The sequence below is a fragment of the Rattus norvegicus genome, chromosome 3, assembly GCF_036323735.1.
Source record: "Rattus norvegicus strain BN/NHsdMcwi chromosome 3, GRCr8, whole genome shotgun sequence".
In the NCBI taxonomy this organism is placed as follows: Eukaryota; Metazoa; Chordata; class Mammalia; order Rodentia; family Muridae; genus Rattus; species Rattus norvegicus.
In genome coordinates this window covers 163458470-163476169 of record NC_086021.1, presented here as the reverse complement: position 1 = coordinate 163476169, position 17700 = coordinate 163458470, and the positions used below count along the sequence as shown (strand labels likewise).

General features: G+C 42.4%; 1 protein-coding gene and 1 pseudogene across 5 annotated transcripts in view; one reads left to right on the top strand and one right to left on the bottom strand.

Annotated features, from left to right (window-relative positions):
* Positions 1–17700, bottom strand: part of Cbfa2t2 (CBFA2/RUNX1 partner transcriptional co-repressor 2) — a 106250-nt gene that overhangs the window by 27240 nt on the left and 61310 nt on the right. For 3 of the 5 annotated variants that reach the window (XM_039104608.2, XM_006235311.5, NM_001168542.1), the window contains exons 2-3: positions 8164–8307; positions 3455–3696 (exon numbers count right to left, since the gene is read on the bottom strand). In XM_039104608.2, the coding sequence (XP_038960536.1) occupies positions 3455–3696; positions 8164–8307 (386 nt within the window). The remainder of the gene's footprint in view (positions 1–3454; positions 3697–8163; positions 8308–17700) is intronic. The other 2 variants (XM_063283368.1, XM_063283367.1) reach the window with 1 other exon arrangement.
* Positions 1504–3089, top strand: Zfyve21-ps1 (zinc finger FYVE-type containing 21, pseudogene 1; annotated as a pseudogene).

The following is a 17700-nucleotide window of genomic DNA, read 5'->3' as shown; positions in this document are numbered from 1 at the left end:
TGTGTGGCCAAAATAGGGCAGACTGCATCTCAGAGAGGAATGAGCTGCCGTATCAAACTGCCTTCAGTCAAATGTTAAATCACTAAGAACATAACTGCTTTAGTTTTTGCTTAGCTGTTTTTTATTTCCTCCCCTCTCTAAAGACTGCACAGTCCAACAGGAAATCAGACTACTTTCTCGTACTTGTAATAGTGGATGATTCGGTGGGTAAAGGTGCTTACTGCCAAACCTGAGTCCCTCCACCTCTGACTTCCAAGCACATATAATGGCACAAGTGTAGACACACTCAGAATCAATCAATCAATCAATCAATCAATCACATTTTTAAAAAAATTGCTTTGATTTTTGATACAGCACCTCACTGTGTAGTTTTAGCTGGCTTGACCTTGTAGAGATCTTCATGACTGCTAGAGGGAATTCAGGCCACGCACTCCTACTGCAGCTGTTCCTATGTGCAATGGTTTTTGAGACAAGGATTTTCTTTGTAGTTTTGGTTGTCCTTTGGATTAAGGGTGTGCACTACCCAACCCAGCTTAATGATGTTTTTTAAAAGACCCGGAAAATTTTGGGAGAGAGAAAATGTGAAAGGTAAAATATTAGCAGATTTATTCTTAAGGGAACACCTGCAGTGGACTTGAAGTATAGGGATAGATAGACCCCCATACTTGTTTGGTGCAGACAGGATCTCTCTGAAACTCAGAGTGGCCTGAACAGCTTACACACTGCTACAATTATTTAACGTATACCTTTTAAATTTTTTGAGAAAAATTATAAACTACTAACACCCTCTCCTTTGGGCCTCTAAGGGTACTAGGTTGCGTGTGGTACACAGATGTCCACAAAACAAAGAACTCACACAATCAATTCATACAGGCCTTCCTTTCACTTTTTCTATTTTTATTACAATTTATATAATTTTATTTAGAAAATTTAAAATTAGGTTACATATGATGAGCTGTTTCTCTAATCTCCTCTACTGTTAACATTTTATGCAGCTCACTGACATGTGTTACCAGCCACTGGCTCAGCGAGTAAAGTACTACGGCCAATCTGTAGGACATGCATTTTCCCTGGACCCAGCTGCACATTAACTTAAGGTGATACTTCTGCAAATATTTTTAAAATTTTAACTTGATTTTTATTTTTTAAAAGATTTATATTTTTGTTTAATGTGTATGTTCTGCCTGCATATGTGTACATGTAACATGTGAGTGTTTGGCGCCTATGGAGGCCAGAAAAGGACAACATCAGACCTCCTTTAACACAGCCATGCCTGCACATATCCTAAGTAAAGATTAAATTATAATAAAAATAGAAAGAAAAGGGAAAAGAAAATGCAGGCCTGCCTGAGAAGCAGACTGTCAGCTGATCTGAGACTGTGAACTGGAAAACATCTACAATGATATAAAACTTTTCCCTAAGTGGCAAGGCAGAAGCAACAATCTAGCACTCTTCATACAGGACACATGGATAAACAGAATCTGTGCATACAGATGACACAAGATGCTCTGTCCTTTAAAAAGCAGCTGCACATTCTTCACAGCGCTGTGGAACCAGGAGAGGGCTGAGGAGGTAGCTGTATTGGTACAGTGCTTGTCTGGCATACGGGAAGGCCTAAATGGGACCCCAGTACAATATGAGCTCTACATGGTGGTACACGATTATAACCCTAACCCTGGGGGGTAGAGTTGAGGAGTAAGCAGACAAAAGCCACCTTTAACTACACAGTGAACTTAACCTGGCCTACGTGAAACATAATCTCGACAAACCAAGTAGATGGAAGTAGTTCTGAAGACAAATGGCAGTGGTGACAGTTGTGACAGTGGGGGCACACATGGGAATGTAGTGTACTATAAACTTCAAAGGGATAAAGTGGGCTACCCTGTGTGGCTCAGCATGTGAACTGTAAGGGTTCAAGCTGTGGCTGTAGCAAGTAAGGATGCAAAGAAGTTTGTGCACTCGCCCAGTGGACTGCACATGGTACAGCGTGCTGTGCCTGGGAAAGCCCACTCAGCTTGGAGGAGCGTCTAAGGTGTGTACAGTGTGATGCCAACTTGCCTTCACTACCAGAGAGCATCGCTGCAGCCACTGTAGAAAATGCTATGATGACAGGCGCTGCAGCCAGAAGGTGGCACTTCCGCACATGTGCTATGTGACCTAGTACTCCAGTGTGCTGAGTGTGCCTTGGTGTCCCACTGCAAGGCTGAGTTTTACAACTAGCCACTCAAGGTGCTTCCTTGTTACTGTTGGTACTCAGAGAGCCTGAGTCCATGGTTTGTAGTCTTTGCACAACTGGAGATGCTTGATTCTGGATGGAGACAGCCATCATGTCTATACTATGCAGATTCTCACAGAAGGCTTCCCTCCTGGAGCAGGCGAGCACTCCCACCACAGGCGTGATCCTGCAGTGCACGTGATCCTGCAGTGCACACTGCCAGGGGCACAGGCTGCGGCACAGCTGAAGATGATGGCTGGAGAGGATGCAAATGGCAGCAAGAGGCAGGTAGGAGCATGGCTGGCAGCCACACACTAGGCTATAAAGCTCCTCCATGAAATCATGAAACCAGTAACTGCAAGGGAACTGAGCTCTGAGCACATGTGGTTACAAAGGCCAAGGAGCTTGCCCCTGCCTGTGCACTCCGGGTTCTGCCTTGTTATGTGCTTGAAAATGTAATTCAAGTGACTGGAAGTGGAATGTTCACTTACCTAGTGCAATGCGTACACTGCTGAGGCTTTAAGGAGCTTCTGTTGCAGCGCCCTCTTGCGACTTCAGTAGGGTTGGGAGAAGCCGCACTATGGCACTGCTAAGCCAGGTTTAATAAAACCTGTTTTTTAATAAATTCCCAGGTTCATGAGAGAGTTTTGGCTCTATTCCCTCAGAAACAAATTAGGTGGTGACCACTCAGGCCCCTGGTTTAGCACTGGCCCAGCATCAATAGCCAGTTTCCAATGCCTCAGCTTACTTACAGACTCTGTTCACTTTGTCACTAACTGGGGCAATGAGTAATCCTTTTATATGGTACCAAGGGGAATTGTGTTTTCTAATTCTCACTTACTGTTCCAATTTATTAAAATGACTGTAATCTGTATATAAAGTGTATGATTAAACCTTAAAAGTAGGGGTTGGGGATTTAGCTCAGTGGTAGAGCGCTTGCCTAGCAAGCGGAAGGCCCTGGGTTCTGTCCTCAGCCTGGGGGGGGGGGGGGCGCTTAAAAGTACAAAAACAGTGATGAAATGGGTTCTCATACCACGGGCACAGCCCAGAGCAAGTGAGAACTGGAAGAGCTCTGGGCTGAGACAAACCATTAACCATGAACAGAGGAGAGCCTAAGGCCACAGTGCGCTCTTCTGGCTCTCTGGGCACTACACACTTATGGGGCCATCTCCATGGTTTGGGAATGAGCAGAAATATAACGACTGCTTAGGCAGCTGATGGGAGCGAAGCTGAACTTACCACCAAGGCTAGAACAAGCGTCCGAACCTTCTCGCCAATCTCAGGTGAGATGTCATTGCCAAACTGTTGTAGAGTAGTGAGAAAGCGTTTCAACTTGCTGAGTTGCCGAGCACCACAAGTAGCTGGCAACTGCTGATTTGTTAGCGCTGAGGACGTGGAGGAGGCAGGCCCGTTGCTGAATCTCTGTGGTGGCGATGGGGCACCATTCAGGGTAGGAGGGGAATGGCTGATGCCATTGCTTACTAAAAGAAAGGCAGGATGAGAAGAGTCAGGTGAAGTACAGAACTTACAAGGCTTTGCTCACCTCTTCACCTTCATGTTCTCTCATTTACTCATTTGTATTCTATAAAGCATTTCGGTGTAAAAAACCTATTTCCGTCCCCAATGAGTTTGCTGTGTGCCAAGACAAACTGTCAGAAGTAAATGGTGACAGAATATTGTACAAATGTTAAAACATAAGTGTTGTGATATGTGCTTCTGTTGTAGTCATGGCCACTCAAAGGGCCAGAATGGAAAAAAATGTATAATACAGCAATACAAGGTTAGACTTGGGGGTTGGGGATTTAGCTCAGTGGTGGAGCGCTTGCCTAGCAAGCAAAAGGCCCTGGGTTTGGTCCCCAGCTCGGGGGGGGGGACCCCAAAAAACAAGGTTAGACTTAGTAAGATAGGGACATCTATCTGACTTAAAGCAAGTAAACAAACAGATAAAAATAAGGTGGAGAAGGCTGGAGAGAGGAAGGAACATGGGAAGGATAACTAACATTAAAGCCTTTTGAAAAGGTCATACAGAAAAATTACTATTGTACAAGTGGTGATGCTCTCTCTATAATGGGGGAAACAATACCCCAACTATGCAGCTGACACCACCAAAGAAAACTCGTTTTAAGCTGTTGGACAATGGGGTCTGAACCCCATACTTTAAAGGCTATTGCCAATGCTATTTGTTACTCTCCAGAACTTTCTGTAAGACCCTAAAGCTGGAGATACCAACACAGGAGACATCAAACACGAAGAAATCTAGTTTGTACTTAACTAGAGCTTCGTTTCTACTGGCTAGTGTTCAAAATGCTAAAAGGATGTTACGTACACTACTAGAGAAGACACCAAGTCATCAGTCTCGAATCCAGCTACAGACTCAATAAAGACCTGGTTGACAAGACATCCTCACTAGCATAAATGTTACAGGAGCAATCAACCATTTTTTGTAGACTTAAGGCCTTACTCCACGAGACAGAACCTGTATCTGATACTGTGTCAATGAGGCTAAGCACCTCTGGCTAGATAGGTCATGAGTCCTAAGGGAAAACATACTGTTATCTGCTGACACCTTGCATCTCTAAGTGATGCACGCATGGACGCACAAACAAACAAACAAACAAACAAACAAACAAACAAACGCATCACTCAACTCTCATCGAGAGAAGCTTCCTGCGGTAGATAACAACTAACACAGAAACCCACAACTGGTCAGCACGCAGAGTGAGAGGTTTCAGGATGCACAGCCCTAAAGAGGATATCTGTATTACGTTCTTCCCTGCACGGCTTAAGCCATCTATGAGAGAGACTGTAAGGTCCAGAGATGGCAGATATCTTCAAGGAAACAGTGTTCTCCATTTATAATAAGGCAGATGCACAGACTAACAGAGATTAATTGTGAAATGTGAATAAGTTAAAGCCAGATCAAACTTCAGCATAGAAGAGGACTGGAGAGGTGGGCATGAAGTCTGTTCATCCCATCCAGTTCTGTCCCATCCCATGCCAAGCCCTACCCGCCTCCATGAGTAGCTACTGACATTTGATTCTTGCTCAATGTTTATGGCTGGTATATCAACCATACTATGGGGCAGGTCCTATACCCAGAGGTAGTCAGGTAACACAAACTAGAGGGAAAGAAAAAAAGAGGAAAGGGTGAAAACACGGCAGGCAGGCAGGCAGGCAGGCAGGCAGGCAGGCAGGCAGGAAGGCAGCAGGCAGGCAGACACACACACAGCAAACAAGAGAGAAGATAAAGCTGAATAGCTAGAGGAAGATCTGAAGGAGTTGGGGGAAGGGGGTTAAATACGATCAAAATATATTGTAAGAAATTCTCAACAAATGAAAACAATATTTACAAAACAAACAAGCAGACACAACATCCACACACAATCATTTTAAGGTACTACAAAGAATAGGAAAAAGCCAGCTATAATAATGTCAAATGTAATTCTGGCACTTAGGTGAAGGAGGACATTGAGTTCATTCAAGGACACCTGGCTATAGGAAATCCCTGTTGCAAAAACAAAACAAAACGAAACGAAAAACCAAAATGAAACAAACAACAAAGAAAATGCATAGGCACAGAAGGGATATTTAACTACAGACACCATAGGTGGTACTGGATTTTTTTTTTTTAAACTCAGGAGACAGAGTTATGAGGATTCCAACTTGGAAGCCAAACTGAGCTACAGAGTGAGACCTATCTTAGAAAACAAAAATGGGGACTGGGGGCACATTCCTGTGATCCCACCAGTACTTGGAAGGTGGAGACAAAAATATCCACCTTGACTGTGAAGTGTGCACAAGTTAAAGCCATGGCCATGCTGGGCAGTTCAAGGCTATGCTGGGCTTGCTTCACACAGTTCAAGATTAGTGAACTACATAAGACTGTAAATCAACAAACAAAAATCAAGTGTGCAAGCAACAAAGCACAGAAAATAATTTAAGACCAGCTGTGTTTTAGAAAGCTAACCTTTAACCTTTACTTAGCTAATAAACCAGAGAACACCAGCATGGCAGTCACACTTCCTTTCTCCTAAAATAGTCACACTTAGTTCTCTATCTCTGTTCCTTCTGTCTGGACAAACTAGGATTCAAATCTGAACCAACAAACTCTTCTTTATCTTATATATACCTTGGTTATCTCTTGAAGTAAGACCTTTTCTTTGATATTCATTCAATTGTGGTGATTTTAAGGTACATCCTAAAAGATTGAATAAACTGGAGCCAGGCTAGTGGCGCACACTTTTATTCCCAGTACTCCAGAGACAGAGGCAGGTAGATCTTTATGAGTTCAAGGACAGCCTGGTCTACAGAACAAATTTCAGAAATCTGCATGTACAAAGCTACTATTTTACCTCCCCAAATATACTTCTATTTGTACACTGGCAAAGCCTTAATGGTCTTCATTAATGGTCTTCCTTTTGCTTGGTTTTTGCTGAGACAAGCCTTGAACTAGAGTCCTATCCACCTCCACCTTCTAATTCCCTTCTTCCTTGAACATTTATTTACAAGCATATATCAACACATTAGGCAGGACTGCCTGATAAATATTATCTTACCATATATATACCATGTATATATGGATATACACTACTAGGTTTCTGTAAACTATCATTACATGTATTCACTGTATGTGTGCATCCAAGTGTATGCATGAGTGTGGAGTCCTCTGAACTCTAGGAGTTGGTTCTCTCCTTCTACAACGTGGGTCCTGGGGGTCAAACTCAGGTTGTCAGTCTTGGCAGCAGGCATCTTTACCTATGAGCCATCTGCCTCACATTCTTTCATTCTTTTGCTTTGTTATTCCCCAGCAAAGGGTAGGTTTTTGGAATAATAGTGCTGAATTGGTATAAAACTAATGGGCTGAGGGGAAAAAGGGAGAACAATTCTCCCATTCGAAAAAAAAACTGGAAAGGAGACCTCCACACTTAACCTCACAATCTAGAAAATTAGCTTCAATCATCTTTCATTTCTTCGTTTGCACTGGAAGATCCATCCTGATCAAAGCTGCCCTCCCTCTTTGAAGTGCCCCACAAGAACAGTACATTACTGGGCTTGTAGTCACTCTGACATTATAGATAAACTTTTCACAGCCTTTTAAATAAAACTACATCATCCCATTTTCATGGGTTTTTTTGTTGTAGATTGTTACTGAGACAGGGTTTCTTTGTGTAGCCTTGGCTGTCCTAGAACTAGCTCTGTAGACCAGGCTGGTCACAAACTCACAAACATCCACCTACCTTTGCCTCCGGAGTCCTTGTATTAAAGGTGAGTACCACTATTGCCCAGCTACATTTTCATAGTTTTCAAATTGTAATATATCCAGCTATATAGTGACACTGTCTCAATAAAAGTCATGTCAATCTATATGTTTCTGGAGGTCAGACAGAAACATCTCCCTCCCCACCCCTTTTTGTGGATAGGGTATTACTAAGTAGCTTAACTGGCCAGGAACTCACAATATAGAACAGCCTGGCCTTAAACTCACTGAGAGCCACTTGTTTCTGCCTCCCACACTCTAGGAATAAAGGCATGAGCCACTCCAAGGGGCTGCCCTAGATTCTTGATCCTCTGAAAGGTGAATTGATTACAGGCTGAGATTATAGGAATGCATTGCTATACCCCGCCCCCATGCACACACATATACACTGAAGGTTTAATGTAAACCTGTCACTCGTCACTCAGACCTAAATTATGACTTGAAGTATAAATTCAACTTAATTAAGAGGTCTCATGGGCTGGAGAGATGGCTCAGCGGTTAAGAACACTGACTGCTCTTCCAGAGGTCCTGAGTTCCATTCCCAGCAACCACATGGTGGCTCACAACCATCTGTAAAGAGATCTGATGCCTTCTTCTGGTGTGTCTGAAGACAGCTACAGTGTACTCATATATAAAAATATATAAATAAAATAAAATAAAAAATCTTAAAAAAAAAAAAAAGAGGTCTCACATGCTGTAGGAGTAAAGGACACTGGCCTCGGTCCTCCAGGATTTATTGGTGGGAGGGGTGGCATGATGGGAGGTGAGGCTCTTGACTGTATCTTCACTTCCACAGGCGATCCAGGCATTGCTGGCACCCTTTTCTCACAACCAACTGCAAATAAAAGAAAGGGAGGTCAAAGCTCTCTATAAAATAATAATAAATATCAATGACAATTGAAAATGAACCTCTTCCCCAGAGAACTCAGAAGTTAAGACAAAGCTTCCAAGGGTTCATGTCCTAACATCTAGCCTGTGAATGCCACCTTATTTGGTGAATAGGGAAGGACCACTTTTTTTTTTTTTTCCTTTTTTTTTTTCGGAGCTGGGGACCGAACCCAGGGCCTTGCACTTCCTAGGCAAGCGCTCTACCACTGAGCTAAATCCCCAACCCCAAGGACCTCTTTTTAAAAATCTAATTTCATTTTTACTTTGTGTATGTGTGTGTGTGTGGGGGGGGGGGGGGTTGCCATGATATGTGTTTGGAAGTTGGAAGACAGGCTATCAGCCTTGGTAGTAAACATCTTACTGGCTGAGCCACATTGCAGACCTGGGAAAGGACCTTTTAAGATGAGGGGGATGGAGCTGGAGAGATGGCCAGTGATCAAGAGCACTGACTGCTCTGAGTTCAAATCCCAGCAAACACATGGTGGCTCACAACCATCTGTAATCAGATCTGATGTCTGTCCTCTTCTGATGTGTCTGAAGACAGCTACAGGGTACTCATATAAATAAAAATAAATCTTAAAAAAAAAAAAAAGATGAGGGGGTGGGGGTGGGGACGACACCTGGACGATGACTCAGAAGTTAAGAGCACTGGCAGCTCTTCCAGAGGGCCTGGGTTCAATGCCCAGCACCCACGTGGCACCTCATGACTGTCTATAATGATTCCAGTTCCAGGGGATCTGATGCTCCCACTGACATAAATGCAAGCAAAATGCCAATGCGCGCGCGCGCGCACGCGCACACACACACACACTCACGCACACACGCACACACACAAGATGTTAAATGGCAGCTGGAGAGACAGGTGGCTCAGTGGTTAAGAGCACTGGCTGCTCTTCCAGAGGACAGAAGTGCAGTCCTACCTCACAACCATCTCTAACTCCTGCTCCAGGCAATCTTACAGCCTCTTCTGGACTCTCATATTCGGAGGCAAAAATACATATACAGGTAAGAAAAAAAAAATCCCCCAAATTATGAAAACAAAAAATAAAACAGAATCTTGAATGGTGTTACACTACCTGCAATCCCAGCACTGGGGTGGTAAAAACAGAAGAATCAGGAACTCAAAGTCAGACTCTAGCTATAAAACATTTTGGATTAAATGAGGCAAAACCCTGACTAAAAAAAAAATTTTTTAAATAAATTATTTCTCACCCAAGAGAACCTATTGGTGTTGATGCCCGCACCGACAAGGCACCGAGAATCAGGCGAAAGCTACTTGATTCAGGTTCACCTTTAAAGTTAACTATATTCCTTTCACTAGTTTCCTGGGTTTTGTTCTGTTTGGTTAAACTTAAGTATTGTAGTAGTAGTTGTCTTCAATTCAAGTGCAAAAAACCACGGAACAGGTTTAAATGAGAAGTTTTCTTGTAGGATCAGTTATTAAGATAGTATGTCCCAGCATGTTCATATAAACCACAAGGTACGTCTTAGCATATTTACCACATTTTCTGATGGGAAAGATGTCCCCAAATACTATTATATGTTCCAGTTTCCAGTGACTATGTTTTGGGAAAGGATATATAAACAGAAAGTATCAAGGAAGCCAAGCCCTAGCCGCTATGTTACAACCTCCATAACAAAACCTATAGTATTCTGAAAACTATGAGGCTAAAATTTCCCACTCTTGCTGTCCCTAGTCTGGATGCTTTCTTCATGAAATTGATGGCCGTCCTATCTGATTAGTGGACTAATGTGCTATTCCCTGCCTTTCCCTTCCTGCCCCTTCCTGTTTTCTCAATGCCCTTCAGAGAACAGTTGACATGTTTCCAGGCCTTCCATCTGGCCCAGCTTTCTGGAGGGTTGGGAGGAAGGAACCGACAGTTGTCTCGCACTGTTATGTTATGTGCAGTGTGCGTCAACCTGGAGGGCATCTTTCTCAGACCACCTGTCTTTACAGCGAGGGAGCCAAAGGCTGGAGGAGGCCCAGCAGTCAGAGAGACGTGTTTTAACATTCAGCACTTGGCAGGATAAGGACAATGGGTCAGCCCAACTCCAACTGCATACTTCATCTCCTGAAAACTTAGCTGGTGAGTAAAATTCAGCTTAAAGAACACAGTTCACAGGCCACACTACTTCCTGTGTACTTCACTACTCATAAACCAGCTTTCAAACAGTAATGACATACAGAGTGAAAAGGCTGATTTGGCTCCTCCCCCTGTCACTCATGATCTACACCAAGTTTGGCTACATCTTGTTTTTCAACACAAATCAATGAATGACATAAAAACAACCTTTTGAAAGGGATGCTATGAAAGTCAGAGACAGACCTGGAGAGTTAGATCAGAGATTAAGAACACAGCTACAGGGCTGGAGAGATGGCTCAGTGGTTAAGAGCACCCGACTACTCTTCTAGAGGTCCTGAGTTCAAATCCCAGCAACCACATGGTGGCTCACAACCATCTGTAATAAGATCTGATGCCCTCTTCTGGTGTGTCTGAAGACAGCTACAGTGTACTTATATCTAATAAATGAATAAATCTTTAAAAAAAAAAAAAAAAAAAAAACCACAGCTACAGGGGTTTGAATTCTTAGCGCCCACATGGTGGCTTTTAACTGTCTCTAACTCCACTTCTAGGGAATGCAATGCTTCTGGAGGCACAAATGTGGTACGGTACATAAACATACATACAGCTAAAATGCATACATAAATAAAACAAATAGGGATGAGAAAGTTGGCTCAGCACTATATTGCTTTTGCAGAGGACCTGTGTTTGGTTCCAGCACCACATAATGGTTCACGGCCATCCAGAACTGCACTTCCGCTTCCAGGTGCCCTGACAACCATCTTCTGAACTGGGGGCACCAGGCATGTGATGCACATCCATACATGCAGGCAAAATACATACACACAAAATACTCTAAAAAAATAAAATACACAGGGAGACCTTGTCTCAAAAAAAAAAAAAAAAGTCAAGAAAAATATAAAAAGGAGATCAGCAACCCATGGAAAAGCATTAATAGGAGTGAAATGGGGAGGGGGGGTAAAAAGATATTTCAAATTTGAACACTGGAGATGGACTTGGTCACCATAAGGTGATGAATGGGAAACGCACACCAAGGAGGAAGTGCAGACCAAGAGAAAAAACACGAGAGAGCAGATTTGGGGAAAGGAATGATGTACTTAGTACGGGACAGTAAGGGATTTTTTTTGTTTGTTTATTGGTTTGTTTTTTCCAGACAGGGTCTTACCATGTAGCCCTGACTTGTCCTTGAGCTCACAGAGATCCTCTTGAATGCTTGGATTAAAGGTATTTGTCACTTCGGCAGGACATTAAGTTTTTAATGCGGACTCTTAAACCACATATATGTTCCCAGTAGGTAGTTAAATAAGTCTGGAAATAAAAGAAAACTTTAGCTTCAAACTGGAACATAAGAATGAAGAAGCTGGCACTATAAAAGAATGTAAAATATAACTAAAATTTAAAAATATTTTTATTTTGTATTTTTACATTTATGTGTGCCATAGAGGAGATCATAAGTATCGGGGCCCCAGAACTGGAATTGCAGGCAGTTGTGAGCTGCTGGATGTGGGTGCAGGAAACTGAATTGTGATCCTTCCCAAGAGTAGTCTGCACTATCTAACCACTGAGCATGCCTCCAGGCCCAACTAAATTTTATTTTATTTTTTGAGTCCCAGGCTGGACTGGAATACATACTTTGTTAACAGACACAGTCTTCAACTTCTGATCTTCCTGCTGAGTTGCAGCTTCAGGTCTGACTGCTTCCTGTTTTGTTTTATTGTCATATTTTTATGAGCCAGGCTGAGTGTTGATATGGGAAAGTGTGTACTGTTCTATCCAACTTCTGTTTGTTTTTTCCTGCTTTTTTGGTATTAAGGAAAAAAAAAAAAAAAGGCTGGCAGCTGGGCAGTGGCACATGCCTTTAATCACAGCACTCAGGAGGCAGAGGCAGGTGGATCTCTGTGTACTGAACTAGTTCCAGGACAGTCAAATTCCAGGACACTAAGAAACTCAGTCTTAAAAGGCAAACAAAAAGCAGGTATTGCACGTTAAGTTCCCTTTCTCTTTAATAAGCCTTAACTATTTTCTCAGATCATCTTCTCCAGGCTACTCCTGCTCCTTTGGTTAAATCACAAAGCCAAATGCTCACAAACATTAGATGTTACGGCCTGGGTAACTGTTGCCTGTCTGGACAGTCAGTTTGTGTTGTTATCAATGTTATAAGGACACTGTCTCAGGTACATTACTAGGCAACTTTCTTATGCCCGAGATGATTACTGCATATTCTGCTGTGTTCTGTGCGTGGACTTCTTGGAAACCAATCACAACAGACGTCAGTTGAAACTGCTTTGAATGGTTAGCTATAATGACCCTAACCAACCTCACTCACAGCAGCACTTTCCTGCAGCCGTGTGTGAGCTTTTATGGTTTTTGCACTTATAAGCTGTCCCTGGGATGGACCCAACATAAGAGAGAGTCCCGCACCAATATAAGAAGCCATTTAGATTAAAACTTCTACTTACAGTAATGGTCAAGTAAAGTTTTAAGTTCCTAAGACCTCCCTGGGAATTGACCATCTTACTTGGCAGAAAGAGACATACACATAGTAACTGACATTCTGGTTGGCAAGTCAAGGCATGAATGTTGGGTAAGACAAGTCCTCTGCCACAGTTGAATACCCTAAACAATGAAGACAGGATAAATGTACAACAAAGACATGTTCCTAAGGAAGTCCCTATCCTTATATCCTGACTGGAATAACTGGGTTTCTACCTTAAAAAGCTTGCAGGATCTTGACTCAAGCTGGCAGGCAGTTCAGTTCCTGAGTCTGGACTATTTTCCCTGATTGATCAGTCTTGGGGTGTACATTCAATAAACTGTCGGTCTGACTGAGATCCGTGTCTGAGTGGTTTATGCAGCCATTCCCGGACCCAACACCAGATCACATCATTCTGTACCTTCTATAATCCATCCACAACTGTCCCATGAAAAACCTGGCTTTACATTTCTTTGCTGCCATTTCCAGTACCTACTTCTGGAAAGTTATTTTTAAGCCCCCCAGCCATGTCTCCAATCTAAACCAGAGATTCTCAACACTTTGAGGGTTGCTTAGCAAACATCTTGCACATCAGATATTTATGTTATGATTCATAACAGTAGCAACATTAGTCATAAAATAGCAACAAAATAATTGTTTGAGGGTTGGGGATTTAGCTCAGTGGTAGAGCGCTTGCCTAGCAAACGCAAGGCCCTGGGTTCGGTCCCCAACTCCGAAAAAAAAGAAAAAAAAAATTGTTTGGTTGGAGGTCACCATAACTTGAGGAACTGGAAGAGTCGTAGCATTAGGAAGGTTGAAAAACACTGACCTAAACCAAAGCTCCTTAAGACAAGAAATTTACAAGGAAAGAAGAAGAAAAAAAAAAAAAAAAAAAAAAAAAAACAAACAAATGTGGGGTCTGGGGAGATGGCTCAGCAGTTTTAGAGTGCTTGCTGTTCTTTTAGAGGTCCTAAATTTAATCCCTAGGGCCCCACATGTATGACTCTAGTTCCAGGGAATTTGATACCTTACCTTCTTTTATCTTCCTCACATGCCAGGCACATTCAAAGTGTACACTTAAGACATGCTGGCAAAACACTCATACACAGAAAACAAAGATAAATCTTGTTTTCTTTAAAGTGACGGAAAAAGGTCAGGTGTGGTGGTGTAGGCCTTTAATCCCAGCATTTGAGAGGCAGAGATAGCCTGAGTTCAAAGTCAGCATGGTCTGCAGTAAGTTGCAGGACAGCGAGAGCTAAATTGAAAAACCTTTTTTCAAATAGAACAGAAACTTAAAAAAAAAAAAAAAAAAAAGAATATGGTAAGATGCCACTTTACTAGACTGGAAAAAAATTAACTAGTTTTATGGGTTTGCTTTCTCTGCTAGATTAGCTTGCTCACAACCTGATGTCTTTAAACAGCACAAACTTTTTCTCAAAACTCTGTGGAGGCTGGAAGTTTGAGGTCAGGTGGAGGCAGGGATTGGTGTCTTCTAGGACCTTCTCCCTGAAAACAGATAGCCACTGTTTCTCTGCTCCCTTACATGGTTTTCTGATATACCTGAACATATGAATTTCCACTTATAGTGTAGCCTGACAGACCTGGGATAGAAGTGTGGGCTTTAGATTAATGGATGTCAACTGATGGTACATACACTTTTTAAAGCCTGAGAGCATGTATGTAACTTGAATGAAGTTAATAAAGAACAGTTCTGAGAAATGCATCCCAGATTTATATATTTAAGACAACGAAGAAACTAAAAGAAGTGCATGAAAAACAGCAGCCAGGGAAATGGGGGTGGCAAGAACACACATGGAACCGAGTAAACTATCATGTGCTGGCCTACAGCACTGCAAATGTGAAGTAAAATAACATACAGAAAACACCACTACAATTGACACTACCTATTCACATTATTATAAGAAACAGATATATTAGTAATAAAATACCTTACATTTTCTCATTTTAGGGGGCTGGAGAGATGGCTCAGCCATTAAGGGCACTGGTTGTTCTTTCAAAATTACTGAGTTCAGGGGCTGGGGATTTAGCTCAGTGGTAGAGCGCTTACCTAGGAAGCGCAAGGTCCTGGGTTCGGTCCCCAGCTCCGAAAAAAAGAACCAAAAAACAAAAGAAAAAAAAAATTACTGAGTTCAACTCCATGCACTCACATGATAGCTTACACTGTTCATAATGAGATCCAATGCCCTCTTCTGTGCAGACACACACACAGATAAGAACACCCATAACCATTGTGATGGTTTGTATATGCTTGGCCAAGGGAGTGGTACTATTAGGAGGTATGGCCTTGTTGGAGTAGGTGAGTCACTGTGGGCACGGGCTTAAGACCCTCACTTACCCTAGCTGCATGGAAGTCAGTCTTCTGCTAGCTGCTTTCAGATAAAGATGCAGAACTCTCAGCTCTGTCTGCACCATGTCTGCCTGGATGCTGTCACACTCCCGCCTTGATGATAATGGCTGAAAGCCAGTCCCAATTAAATGTCCTTTTATAAGTTGCCTTGGTCATGGTATTTGTTCACAGAGGTAAAACCCTAAGACATCCATAAACAACAACAACAACAACAACAACAACAACAACAACCTCCACCACCTCTAAAAGCCAGAGGAATGGTGGTGCACACCTTTAGTTCCCCTTTAATCCCAGCACTCGGGAGGCAGAGGCAGGTAGATCTTTGAGGTCCATTCCACCCTGGTCTACAGATTGAGTACCAGGGATATACAATGACACTGTCTCAAAACACACTAACACCTCTAATTTTGTGAGTGTGGAGATCAGAGGACAACTTGGGAGAATCTATTTTCTCTTTCTACCAGATGGGTTCCAGGGATTGAACTCAGGCTACAAGGCCTAGATACAGTAGCTTTTACCTGCTTAATAATCTTTACAGCTCTAAAATACGCTCTAAATTTTATTTACTCCGTTTGAATTGTGGTATGATGGAGGAGTGGGATCTCGCTGAGCATCTGCCTATCCTTGTCTCCGACTCAACTGTCTGAGCTTTAGCACAGTTCCAAATGGCTGGCAATAAGGTTGGAAATGACTCTACAAAGGTGGTTCCCCCAACCCCTGGCCCCCAGCAATTCCCTGTAGGCCATATTCATTAACACCTGAAACTTAGGACAACCAGCCACCAACAGTGCAGCCACTCTGGAGTACCTGGTTGCAAAGGCACTTGAGTTGGCAGGAAATGCATCAAAAGATTTTAAGGTAAAATGTATTAACCCTCATCACTTGCAACTTGCTATTTGTGGAGAAGAACTGGACTCTCTGATCAAGGCTACCATTACTGGTGGAGGTGTCAGCCCACAAATCCATAAATCTCTTAGAAGAAAGGATAACAGAAGACTGTCTAAGGATGCCTGGATTCCTTAATTATTTCACACCTAAATACTTTTTAAAAAAATGTTTTATTTATTTAATGTATATGAGTACACTGTAGCTAGCTGTCTTCAGATACACCAGAATCTGTTAGAGATGGTTGTGAGCCACCATGTGGTTGCTGGGAATTGAACTCAGGACCTCTAGGAAGAGCAGACAGTGCTCTTAACCACTGAGCCATCTCCCCAGCTCAAGCCTAAATATTCTTAACAGCTGCCCAGTGCTGGTGATTCCAGTGGACTGTATCTCTATGAAAACCACAATTTTGCCTTTTTCTAATTCTATTTGACCAAGTTGGAGGCTTAATTAGCCTTCCAACCAACCAACTTTGCGTGATTGAGTCTTAACCATATTTAAATGTTACTGTGGCTTTAAAAAAAAAAAAAAAAAACTATTGCAGGGATGCAGAGATGGCTCAGAGGTTAAGAGACTGCTCTCCCAAAGGTCCTGAGTTCAATTCCCAGCAACCACATGGTGGCTCAGAACTATCTGCAATGGGATCTGGTGCCCTCTTCTGGTGTGTCTGAGGACAGCTATAATGTAAGTATACATAAAATAAATCTTAAAAAAAAAAGAAGAAGAAGAAGAAGAAGAAGCTACTGATTCGGAAGTAGTGGGTTTTGATTGAGTTGACTATTTAAAAAAAAAAAAAAACCCTGAATTTATATTCTGATGCAGAAGTCATAGTAACAAACATTTGGTTTTGTACAGACATTATTTCCACTCTGGTGGATAAGCTTGATAAAGTCATATCCCCAAAATAAGATAACAACAACAACACCTTAAAATTTATTTTGTGGATGTTCATATGGGATAGCCAGGGAGGCATCCAAAATCCTTGATTTTACTCCTTTGGAACAAGGTGTCTCTGAATCTGGAGCCAGACTTGTGGTCAGCAACCACGGTGGTCCTCCTGTCTCTATTTACCCACACCCTAGCTGTTGTCACCTGTTGCTCTTCCAGAGGGCCTGAGTTCAATTCCCAATATTCACACTATACAAGTGAGGGTAGCCAGACGTAGTTTTTCCTACTGGTGCTGCCATCCCAGCACATCCTCATGGTTGAGCAACAAGCATTCTTATTCACTGAAATCTTTCTTCAGGTGTGATAATGAAGGCCTATATGCCCAGCACTTGTTAAGTAGGCAAGAGGAACAGAAAAGAGTTCAAGATCACCCACCACACTTGGTTATGTTAAGATTCAAGGACAACATGATCTACAATGAGAATTCCTCTCAAATTTTACCTGACACGTGCCAAGGCATTCAAAAGAACACAGGAGGGAGCTGGAGAGATGGCTCAGTGGTAAGAGCACCGACTATTCTTCCCAAGGTCCTGAGTTCAAATCCCAGCAAACACATGGTGGCTTACAATCATCTGTAATGAG